Consider the following 12,760-nt stretch of genomic DNA (forward strand, 5'->3'; position numbering starts at 1 on the left):
GTGTGTATAGATGCACTCCATGCAGATAAATAGATGTAATTAATTGATGAGATTTTTACAAGTAAGAAAGCCCACTGACAGTGACAAGAAGTTGACAATGACTCTTCTAGTTCTCGGTGGTCCTGTTCACGCCTTTCAGAAGCAAAGTATGTTTGTCTTTAGTCCGTTTCGTGTTAGCCACGCTGACTATGAAAACATTTGGTCTGAAGTATGATCACAGACCTTTAACAGGAGCTGGATTTCTTCTAATTGCCCATTAGGAAAGAATTTCAGATACAGGTATTTAAATTAAAACACACACACACACACACACACAAAACTAGACAATAAAAATGTATTGGTGAGAAGATACGAAAGCCTATGCACCCAAACTTTTATAAGTAAAAAGAGGATGGATGGTGATGATCACTGATGCTGCAGAAGAAATCCTATTTTACTGTTGATCTGGTGCTTCTCCCCATCAATTTTTCAGAGGATTTCTGCCATGATAAAGATAAACGTGCAACTGGGCTGACTTGAGTTTTACTTTCTCTCTCCTTTCACTAATTTATCATATAAAGAAAGTATCTTCAGCCTTGTTTTTAAATTCTGTTGTATTGGAAGTTAACCTTATATCTGACTCATAATCACCTTCTGTGGTCCACTTCAGAGAGCTTCTCCCCCACCCCCAGTATATTTGCAGGTTATATTGTTAGAAAATGTGAGAGGATTTTGGGTTTTTTTTTTTTAATCTTTTTTTTCCATTTTGAAAAACATAGTCACATACTTCATTAACCTGAAAATTACTTTACTCTTTGCCCCAACTCATTGAAGTATCACATATCCCACTGTTAACATGGTGGTGATGGTTCTCTCGACGTGTTTTAAATCTGTAGCGGTGGTTGGCTCTGAGCAGTGTGGTCACTGACGGTGGTGGAGGAGAGGAGTGCAGTGTAAACCTTAAAATAGTTGAGATGGTGGGAGACATGCTGAGAAAACATTAACAGGACCATTGGTTTTCAAAATGGAAAATACCAGTAACTAGAAGAAATACTCAAAATTTGATAACCAACAATTCCACGAAGATTTTTATGCATTAAAAATTAAACTGCAGTGTGCATCTGACTTAGTTTTCTTTGAAGCCTTCTGAGAAGTTAAAGCAGAATGCTGTGATGTAGCAAAAGTCAGCATTTTTTGTTTCTTAGGTCACAGCAAAAATGTTTAGTAAACCAACTTTCTAATCCTTTTGTATAAAAAATATATATATATATGTGTGTATATATATATATATATATATATAAAATAGACATTTACTACTTAGGGAATGTATGTTAGAAGAAAACCTACATATTCAACTGAAAGTGAACACCATTAGGTAATACTTTTAATCAGTTGTATTGATGATGGCATTAGCCTAGCCCTTGTTTGGTTATAAGCTTGTGTTGTATGCACACGCGCGCACACACACACACACACCCCTACAAGCACGCATGTGTCTTTCTCTTTCAGTATGGTCCCTATTCTGATGTCTCAGAAATTACCACTGCCGCAGGGCCTCCTGGACAGTGCAAAGCACCTTGTATCTCTTTTACACCTGATGGATGTGTCCTAGTGAGTTGGGAGGTAAGTCAGGCACGTGTTCTGCATCAGTTTGTTTCTTCTACTTTATCTGCCCCCCAGTGCAAGTTATGAGGGACCCACAAAGCTTAAGTTCACACATAGGTTTTACACAGTCATCTGCCTTGGCGCTTGCCAGGAGTTATGGAAATTTTACCACTGGTCAGAATTGAGAGGAAATTGAGTATCTTTTTCATGCTTTTCTTTTCATGTATTTGAAATATCCTAAGGCATGTTGCTCTCTTTCTCAGTTTCGTTAATTGAACACAAACATCATAGGATTTTCTTCTCAGTGAAATTAACCACTTAAATTTCTGTTTTCCAGAGTCCTGAAAGCTCTGGTGCTGATATCTCAGAGTACAGGTTGGAGTGGGGAGAAGATGAAGAATCCTTAGAACTCATTTATCATGGGACAGACGCCGGCTTTGAAATGAGGGATCTGTTGCCTGCTGCGCAGTATTGCTGTAGGTTACAGGTAGGCTGACACCGTCCGGACATTTCTCACAAATACTGGTGTTCCATGATAGACTCTTTGGGAAACTTACTCAGAGGTTCGTGATGGAGGCCATCAGGAGGGGCGATATGGAAAAAAAGAGTTCTTTTAAATAAAAATAAATGTAACTGTTTTGGTATTTTACAGTTAATTTTTGCTTCTCTAAGAGGTCCTAAAAAGTAGGAACAAAACCAGAATCATCTCCACTGTACTTCTCACCACGCTTGCATCTTGCTTGCTGGTTAATTCACTGAATAAAGGACCGAGTCCAAGGCAAATGTGGCACAGCTCCTTAGGGAAGATGCCTTCTGTCTGAATTTTCTGAGATGCTCATTTCGGTGGGAAAGCCACTTAGACAAAAGGCAAAAAACATTTAAAACTTCCCATTCCAGATGTTAAATGGAGCCAAAAACAAACACTAGAGTAGTTAGAACCAGTCTGCATTCAATCGTTAGGACCCACCTCCCACTTCCCAGTGACCATTAACAAGGCTGGTTTATCTGTAAGCTTACGCTTGGGTGTCCAAATAGAATAACGTGAAGAATAATTGGCTCCTAGCCTAACCCCTAAGAGTGACAATAGTCATGGGTTTACTTTCATTTTATTGACTTGGGTAAATATTTTTTTTTTCCTTTGAAAAACCATATTGTCCTGAGAAAACAGGGTTCTTTGTTCATTTCTTTCCATTTGTTCAGTAACATTTCTTGAGCACCACTTTGTGCCAGAATCAAAGGATGATCCCGATGATCAAAAGGAGAGATACAAAGATTAATCAGTTGTGGTTCTTGACCTTGAAGAATTCTTTCTTCATACATGTTTAGATTTAAATAGATAAAGAAGCAAAGATGCCAGATTTAGGTTTCCACCTGATTTAAGTCATGGATCATATTGCTTATTACAAGCCCATCTACTCTCAGTGTCTCTGGCCTCGGGCCTCTTTGGAGAAAATATTCCCTTCTTAAGTTAACTTTCCAGATCAACTGAAGCTGTTCTGTTGAATTCTGAAGTCTGTTTTGTCGTAAACATTTCTGGCTAAACTCTTTCATTATACACACCTTCCTTCTAGAACGGAGGGCCTGGGATGTAATTAACCATTCATCAGTGAGTCAGGGTCATAGCACGTTATCTGACCTTTCTAACAGCGATGCTGAGTCATTGGGAAGAGGTTAAATTATGTGCTACGCTCCTGTTTTCGGAACAAGGCAGCATATAAATAAAAACTGTCTGCCATCACAGGAAACAACTTCAATCTGCTTTACGAGTTTTGGTGTCTCTTTAAAATATTCTACTTCCTTTTCTTCCTTTCAGGGTATATGTTGTCACTTAGCATTAACTTCCCAAAACTGCATTTTAAAAGATACATTGGTAAGAATAGGGCCTGCATAATAATCTTGCCTCCCTGTCAACAATAGTAAATATTTTCAAGTGTCTATACTTAATTGTCATAAAATGAGTCAGACCCTATGAAGGGGATAGCACTTTCAAGGCCATTGCTATGCTAAAGAAGTATTGCCAGGAAAGGGGTCTCCCCAACCTGTATTGATTTCTTGATACCTATAGACCAAATCTGAATTATTTTCATTTGACATTACTACAAAGTCAGGTTAAAGATGAATATTCTTTTTTTTTTTTTTTTTTTTTAATTTATTGGGCTGTATTGGGTCTTCATTTCTGTGCGAGGGCTTCCTCTAGTTGCGGCAAGTGGGGGCCACTCTTCATCGCGGTGCGCGGGCCTCTCACTATCACGGGCTCTCTTGTTGCAGAGCACAGGCTCCAGACGCGCAGGCTCAGTAATTGTGGCACATGGGCTTAGTTGCTCTGCGGCATGTGGGATCTTCCCAGACCAGGGCTCGAACCCGTGTCCACTACATTAGCAGGCAGATTCTCAACCGCTGCGCCACCAGGGAAGCCCAAAGATGAATATTCTTTTGACTATTTGGTGCCTTAAAAATTAAATCACTGTGATACCTATACTGTGTTTTATAAAAATTGGGTGGAACATTTCTTGTTTGAATATTTTAATTACCATGTACCCAAGTAATTCTATTCACATGAAGCATATTGTATATTATAGACATACTCTTATATTTTACTAAGATTCTTTTGAATTGTTTCCTTTGTAAACTGGTGATATGATAAGTGGTATAACTCGAGAAAGCATTTTCCATAGAACAAAGCTAGGCAGGATCCTGGAATAGAGAAAGAACATTATCGGAAATTGGTAAGATTTGAATCTAACTACATAAGGTCTGTACATCGTTAATACCGTTGTACCAATGTTAATCTTCTGGTTTTGATCATTGTTTTATACTTATGTAAGGTATTAATATTAGGGGAAACAAGGTGAGAGATTATATGGAAATTTCTCTGCACTATTTTTGCAACTTTTCTGTAAGTCTAAAATTAGTTCAAAATAAAGTATTTCGTTGTTGTTTTGTTTTAAGAAAATAGGTTTAGGAAGATTTAGGAAAATTGCTATTGCTATTTTGTTCTTGATTTTCCCAGGGAGAAGGAGGGAAGTGAAGCACTGATAGCTGGCCTGATATACTCTGCCAGGATTTGACATGTTAACAAATTTAATCTTTACAATAACTCTATGAATTATATGTTACTATCCCCATTCTACATCTGAGGAAACAGAGATGTTAATTTGCCTAAGATCACACAGTTAGTAAATAATGGAATCCAGATGTGAACAAAGCTCCAACTCTAAAAGCCATGTTCTTTTCCTTCTGTTACATGGTGATTAAAGCCTTAGTTGATATGAAAGTTGGCTCCACAGTGTCTTATTTTTCTGCCCCTGTGATAAATTTGTATCCAAAAATAAAATCTCTAAATATATACAGTAAGTCCCCTACATACGAAACTTCAAGTTGCTAACTTTCAAAGTTGTAACGTGTGTTTGCATGTCCAATCACGTAAGTTAGGTCACGTGAAATTGCAGCTTGCCCTCCGTCTCCTGTTGCTGACGATCCTTCAGCTCTACCATCTCCCACCTCCTCTCCCTCCTCCAGTCAGTAACTCCTCTTGCCTGTTCACTCGATGCCAGCCCCTGTATGCCAGCTGTTGTACTGTACTACTGTACTTCGCAAGGTACTATACAGTAAGATTAAAAATGTTTTCTGTATTTTTTTGTGTTTGTTTTTTATGTATTATTTGTGTGAAAAGTATTATAAACCTATTACAGTACAGTACTATATAGCCAATTGTGTTAGTTGGGTACCTAGGCGAACTTTGTTGGACTTACGAACAAATTGGACTTATGAACGCACTCTCGGAACAGAACTCATTCATATGTAGGGGACTTACTGTACTCTTAATTTGTGACATAAAAATTTTACCAGAAAGAAAGTTGGTGTTGTCATGAAATGGGACTTGATGTAAAAAAAAATATTACAGAAAGGTTTCAAAAGTGATTTGATAGCAAATGAATGCTCTTAGCTTGCTTCTTTGAAATTAACTGATACACAGGCATTATAGTGAACCTTTGATTTAAGAGATCAGACTACTTTCCTTTTGTATTATAATTTGTCCTCATCAGCTCTCCCATGAAGTAAACGAGATTTTAGAGTACTTCACCTTCATTTTTTTGTAAGGAGGTTGCCAATTTTTTTTTTTTTTTTTTGGCTGCGTTGGGTCTTTGTTGCTGCGCGTGGGGCGAGCGGGGGCTACTCTTTGTTGTGGTGCAGTGGCTTCTCTTGTTGCGGAGCTCGGGCTCTAGGCGCGCGGGCTTCAGTAGTTGTGGCACGTGGGCTCAGTAGTTGTGGCTCGCGGGCTTTAGAGCACAGGCTCAGTAGTTGTGGCTCACAGACTTAGTTGCTCCACGGCATGTGGGATCTTCCCGGACCAGGGATCGAACCCGTGTCCCCTTCATTGGCAGGCGGGTTCTTAACCACTGCGTCACCAGGGAAGTCCCCAAATGTTCTTATAAGGAAAAAAATATTGTTAATAACATTTATTGATCACACACTCTGTGTCAGGTACTGTTCTAGTTGCCAGGGCTACAGCAGTGAACCCAAGAGCCTTGCCCTTGTGGAACTTACATTCTAATCAAGGGAGTAATTAAATGAAATATATACTATTCTGGTGACAAACGCTATGATGAAAATAAAAGCAGAGAAGAGAAATAAGAAATGAGGAGGGTCACGGGAGTTGGGGTAGGGGTGACTATAAGTTTTAATATGGTGTTCAAAGAGGTCTCCCTGAAAAGGCAACACTCGAGAGAAGCCTGAGAATACGATTGAATGGGCTGTGTAGATGTCTGGGGAAAAGCTGTGTGGACAGAAGGGGCAGCAAGTTGCAAAGACCCTGAGGTGAGAGCAAATTTAGTGTCCCTGTGGAACAGCAAGGAGGCCAGTGTAGCTGGAGGAGAGGGATTGAGAGGGAGGGTAGTAGACGATGAAGGCAGAGTGGTCCTGGGTTCTTTGGGAAGGTGGTGGCGGTGAGCAGATTAGATAGGGTCTTATAGGCAGTTGTGAGGACCTCAGAGGTTATTCTGTATCCGGTGAGAGGCCATTGAAGGGACAGTGAATACAGACTGTGGGGCAAGGGCTGACACAGGTACCAGTTAGGAGGTCATTACAGCAACCAGATATGAAAGAGTATAGTTGGACTAGGTTGGGAAAGGATGTGCTGATGCTTTTTGCAGGGGTATGAGAGGAAGAAAGATGTCCAGCACTGACTCAGAGATATGACTTGAACAGCCTGAAGGATGGGGAAAACCACAGGAGGTACAGTGGGGTTTTTGACGAGCAGGGATGGGGTGGAGTCTTAGAGCTGTACAGACACTTAGGTTTGAGATGCCTATTTGACATTTAAGTGGAACTATTCAGTAGGCAGTTGAATACACTAGCCTCGCATTCAGGGCAGAGGTCTGAGCTACACAAATAAATTTGGGAGTAGGATATAAATGGCATTATATTTCCCTGCGACAAGATGAGATATCCAGGAGTTTAAGCAGAGATGACAAAGAGGTGTGCAAGGCCCAAGGCCTGGTGCCCTCCAGTGCTGAAAGATCCCGGTAATGAGTAGCAGCCAGGAGAGGTGATTGAGAAGCAGCGGCAGCAGCAAAATAGAAACAAGAAGACGGTCCCAGAGACCGAGTGAGTGAGGATTTGAAAGCAATGAGTGATCAGTTGTCAGCGGTGACGCTCAGGTAAAGTCAGATGAGGGCTGAGCATTGACTCCAGATATGAATTTAGCATTCACATGGAAAACAGTAGGTATCTTTTCTAAAATTCCTATAGCTCTTCCAGAGCAGCACTTGAGTTGAAAGTCAGATTACTGAATTTTGGTCCCAGCTTGGCATCTAAATCTGGGGCCTGAGTTCTTAATTTGACTTTGAGTTCCCTCCTCTGTGAAAGGCAGGTAAGAATACCTGCCATATATTATCTACCTCAGATGGTTATTGTGAAGATTGCATAAGACAATACATAAACTGAAGTGGGCTATGCAAATATAAAGTGTTATTTTAAAACTATTTTTCATAAGAAACGGTGATGGCGATGTTCTCTCTTATTAGCAGAGAAGATATGATTGGTATTTTTTAGAAAGTGGTATTAACATGAACATTGTGGAGGATTTATTTCTACCTACATTTCTAGCAGTAATCGTATGTTACTTTAGATTTATGTAACGCCTAATGTGGAGGCATTAGAATGTGCTCATGGGGTAATGTGGACTTTGTCTCGCTATTCTGTTTTTCAGGCTGTTAATCAAGCTGGAGCAGGACCATACAGTGAGCTTGTCCTTTGCCAGACACCAGCATCTGCCCCTGACCCTGTCTCCACTCTGTGTGTCCTGGAGGAGGAGACCCTCAATGCCTATCCTGATCCGCCTTCTGTGTGCCTTGTACTGAACTGGGAAGAACCGTGCAATAATGGATCTGAAATCCTTGCTTATAATATTGATCTTGGGGACACTAGCATCACCGTGGGCAATACCACCACCCACGTTATGAAAGATCTCCTTCCGGAAACCACCTACCGGTGAGTGCAGGAAAGTTGAAATAAAGCTGCATGGACACCTCAGCACTTGGGGCTACAGACCCTTCAGGTCCTAAAGGCCAAATGGGTGAATTCTAGTCACTCTTAATATATTTGAGTACTAAATGCTAATATAGCTTAAAAACTTGTACTACTTTTTACTTTATGAGTCGGTTATAAATTGATACAAATCCTAACCCTTGAGGGGGAATTTCACCTACCATTTCAAATCAATTCCTCCTTGTTGGTTTTTTTTTTTTAAATAAATTTATTTATTTATTTATTTATTTTTGGCTGTGTTGGGTCTTCGTTTCTGTGCGAGGGCTTCCTCTAGTTGCGGCAAGTGGGGGCCACTCTTCATCGCGGTGCGCGTGCCTCCCACTATCGCGGCCTCTCTTGTTGCGGAGCACAGGCTCCAGACGCGCAGGCTCAGTAGTTGTGGCTCACGGGCCCAGTTGCTCCGCGGCATGTGGGATCTTCCCAGACCAGGGCTCGAACCTGTGTCCCCTGCATTGGCAGGCGGATTCTCAACCACTGCACCACCAGGGAAGCCCCTTGTTGGTTTTTTGATAAACTACTTTTCTTCGTGCTTTTACTGTGACTCATCACGCTATGGACACCCTCTGTCCCCAGCATGTACTTGGTCCACCTCTGAAGCAGGGCTCTGCCATTCTTCTGATCCCCCAAAGCAGACACACTGTTACAGAGCGTTTGTGATGGAGCTTTTACCCAGGATTTCACGAGGGGCCAGAGAAAAGACGTCACATCACACTCCACCCAGCAAAACTCAGTTACCACTTGCATTCTTCCTTTTCCCCAGAGTTCCTGTCAGGGAGCCAGCACCTTACCTTCCTCTTCTCACACACCTTTTTCTCAACATAGCCTCTTAAGATTTCAAGTCATTTAACTCTGTCCCCAGGGTGCCATAGCTGGGAGACCAAAACAGAAGTTTAGGATTAGTGTTAGAGGAGTGCAGGAACCATCTGGTTAGTCCAGTGCCCTTTGTCAGATTAAACGGCTTCTCAAGGAGGTGAAGTAGAGCACAGATTCAGATACAGGTCCTTAGCTGTGTCTTTGGGCAAGTTACTTAACCTCTCAGTGTCCCAGCTGCTTCCACAGGGTGAGGAGAACAAGATTACTTACCTCAAAAGCATGTTGTAAGGAGTAAGCAAACAAATACTAAATGCTTGTATAGAGCCCAGCAGTACATAGCAAGCGCACAGTAAACATGTATTGTAATTTTCATCATCACCAAGATCTTCACCCTGGAAAACTAGTTCTTCTTGGGGTAGGGCAGGGGGAATGAAGGGCAGGCAGGTAAACTCGCTGCTAGAAAAGGGTTTATCATTTCACTTATTTTTTTTCTGCAGTGTTTTCTAATGTTATAATCTAATAGACTACCTTTTTTTATCCCCAGAAACTGAAGAAAGAAACCAGCTTAACAGCTGTAAGATACTAAAGTTCCATCCTGCCTAAGCATGTTATTTCTACTTTCCCTCTCTTACCAAGTCTTTTGTGAATGATGCATATAAGTGTATTCATTTTGCTTTTCAAAACAGTGACAGTTTTTTGTTTAGTCTTTCCTTCTTTTAAGAAATCTCTGGGGCGCAGTACTTATGCACTGAGGGTCTATGAAATAGTGATAAACACTATCCTTGCCCTCAGAGCACTCAGGGAGTTGGGGGACACTTAACAGCAACCTAAGATAGCAGATGTTTGTGACCTCCCAGGCTGAAAATAACACTGTACAGAATCCTGTTGGCATTTCAAAGAGGAAGACCCAGGGTTCAGAATGATCAGGATGGTTTGAAGTGGGAATCAAGTTAGAAACTGAATAAAGGCGGTATGACTTAATATAGATGAAGAGGCAGGGCAAGGGCATTTTTTCATTTTTAGCATTGTAGCCAGTCTCAGAAAACCAGCCACCACCTTTGATTGCTAACCAAATACTGACTGACCATTGTGTCCAGAGCACTCTAATCAGGTGCTGAGGAAATCCAGAGGTGAATTAAACCCAGAACTTGACCTAAGGGACATTCCCCAGTGATGATGCTTTAAGGAGACCTGACCATGAGGTGTATCTCTGGGGGAAAATGACCAAGTGAATGTCATCCCCTAGCTGTTTCTAAGAGACTGCATGTCCAGAACATTGCCTGACTTGGATTCCTCAGGCCAGAAAACCTATGAAGAAGCCAGTGGCTCAGGGCTCACTGAAAGGTCTTTTGTCCAGTGTGATCCACCCCATGTCTACACAGACTGGACTCAGATCCTCAGGTCAGTCCTCTGAACATTCGGGTCAGAAATCACAAAAGGGCTTTTAGGGCAAGGTGTCAGCCTGAGAATTTTGCTTCTTCCTGCCATTATGCATACCTTCAAGGTGGCTTAAATGATTATAAATAAAACTTTACGGGTTTTAGAAGGTTGATATTGGAGGAACGCTGATGTTTATTAGTCAACATATAGTTGAATGACTTCAAGAAAGAAATCTAGAGGTCAAAAGCTCAAATGAAGGAACTGACGTAGGGGATCTTTGCTTATTGATGAAATGCCAGTTACAGTGGAAATTATCAAGAATATCTTCCACATAAGTGGTTGATTAAAGACATGTTAAAAAGTACCTCAGAGATTAATTCTGTTTTGGAGAAGATGAAATGGTTTAGTAATGTACAGAGCTTAGATTTGGATAGTGAAACCTCAAGAATCTATTTTAAAAGCATTTAATGGATGTAGCATAAATAATTCATTTCAGTATTAATATGCAAGGCTAGCTATATTGAGCTGAACGTGGAAAGTCACATTGGGAGGATGTCACCGCTTAACCTTCCAGGGTAGCTTGGAAGACACCATTTTAGACAGATTGCATGAAAAATGTACAGCTTTAGAAAAGACAGATCTTTGGCCCTAAGTCATATTGTGTTCTTGGCAAAAAAAAAAAAAAAAAAAAGATTTAGCCAGAGTATTTGCTGGCCAATCAGTAAATAAATTGGATGTTTCATATTTAAGGTCATCTTTGTCCAACTTAAGGAATTTTATTTCTATAGTACCTAATTGGATTCTCTATAGTAGAACTCCAGTCAACCCATAGTCTTGTTCTTTTATGTTTCAAAAACACAATTGCAGTAATTGTGGTGAAATACAAAATGAGTATTTCAGGGAACTAAGGGTATAATTTTAGTCCAATCAACTTTTACCTCACCTTTTTTTGTCCCATAAATTGGTTAAAATATAAGTGAACAGATCATGATGTTCTAGATAAAAATGTGGAATGAAACATTTTAAGCGGCAATGGGGCTTGTTTCTTTTGGGTTTTTGTTGTTGTTGTTGTTGTTGTTTTTAACCTTTAGCAGTTACACATTGTTCTCACACGGAGTTTATTCTTTCTCTGTCTTGCTGGGACAGAAATGTGCACCTCTCCAGCAAACCTACTGACACAAAAATGGATCCATCCCTTCTCCACTGGTGCTTGCCAAACTATCCACTGGCTTGCTGACACCCTGTATGGAATTTGGTTGGAATTACAATGATATTTTTAAAGACATTACTTTTAAGCTTAGAACTGAGTTTGTGTTTTGGTTTGCAGAGAAAAAAAATGTTATTGAAAACAGAGACGTAGCTTTCCTTTGCATGCTTCCTGCCACAGGGAGCCATAGGCTTTGTGAGCTGAGACAAGATTGCCTGGTGTCACCCCCTCCCAGCACCCTGGCGTGCGCATCTCCAGTGATGGAGCAGTGCTTTCAGCTTCTACTCGCCAGGCAGTGCATTCCAGCCGTGGACAACTCTATTTCTACAGAGTTTCCCTTATATTTTGTCAAAACCTCTCTATAGCTGAAATCTACTCAGTTGATCCAGGGCTCTCCGCTAGAGCAGTGATATTCACAGCATGGTTCCTGGGCCAGCAGCATCAGCATGACCTAGAAACTCATTAAAATGCAATGTATCAGGCCCTACTGGAGGCCTGCAAATCAGAAACCCTCAGGGTGGGGCCCAGCACTCCTTGCTTTAATTAGCCCTGCAGGAAATTCTGATGCATGTTAAAAGTTTGAGAACTCTGCCCTAGAGCAATGATTCTGGAATGCTAATGTATTTAGGAATCACCTGGAGAGGTTTTGCAAAAGACAGAAGTCTGAGCCCCACTCCTAGGGCCTAGACATCATTATCTTATTATTTCAGCTGTCTCCTACTTAACCATCTTCACTTCATTCAGATCTGTCTTCACTGGCATGGGTTTTCTATAACCCCCTCAGTCCTCTTCATCGGGTGATTTCTGTTTCTTGATGGCCTCTTGAATGAGTAGTACCCTGACCTCCAGGAACTGTCTGGCTGGCTCAGAGCAGAGCAAGACTGTCACCTTCCTTGTTCTCCATATTGAGCAGTTAGTAAGGTTGCCTAAGATTACTTTTTTTGGCAACCTCATTATATGTCTGACTCATATTGAGCTGTCAAATAACTAAAACTTAAGGTAGATTTGTTTGCTGTGCTGTTTTTGCTAGGTAAAATGGGGATGAAAAATAACATTTGTTGAGTCTTTCGTATATGTCAAGCACTACATAAACCTGTCAAGAAGTGAATCATAAATCATTTCATTCTAACAAGATGAAGTGGGCTTTATAAAGAGACAAGTTCTAAGTAGTTCAAAAGTAGTGGACTGGAGTCAGACAGCCTTGACATCAATCCTGAGTCTCTCACT

General features: G+C 40.9%; 1 protein-coding gene across 4 annotated transcripts in view; it reads left to right on the forward strand.

The window, feature by feature from the left end:
- FNDC3B (fibronectin type III domain containing 3B) overlaps positions 1-12,760 on the forward strand; it is a 348,693-nt gene that overhangs the window by 300,637 nt on the left and 35,296 nt on the right. For all 4 annotated transcript variants that reach the window (XM_068546247.1, XM_068546249.1, XM_068546251.1 and 1 more), the window contains 3 exons: positions 1,489-1,602; positions 1,922-2,071; positions 7,796-8,076. In XM_068546247.1, coding sequence (XP_068402348.1) covers positions 1,489-1,602; positions 1,922-2,071; positions 7,796-8,076 — 545 coding nt within the window. The remainder of the gene's footprint in view (positions 1-1,488; positions 1,603-1,921; positions 2,072-7,795; positions 8,077-12,760) is intronic.

The sequence above is a fragment of the Eschrichtius robustus genome, chromosome 6, assembly GCF_028021215.1.
Source record: "Eschrichtius robustus isolate mEscRob2 chromosome 6, mEscRob2.pri, whole genome shotgun sequence".
Lineage (NCBI taxonomy): Eukaryota > Metazoa > Chordata > Mammalia > Artiodactyla > Eschrichtiidae > Eschrichtius > Eschrichtius robustus.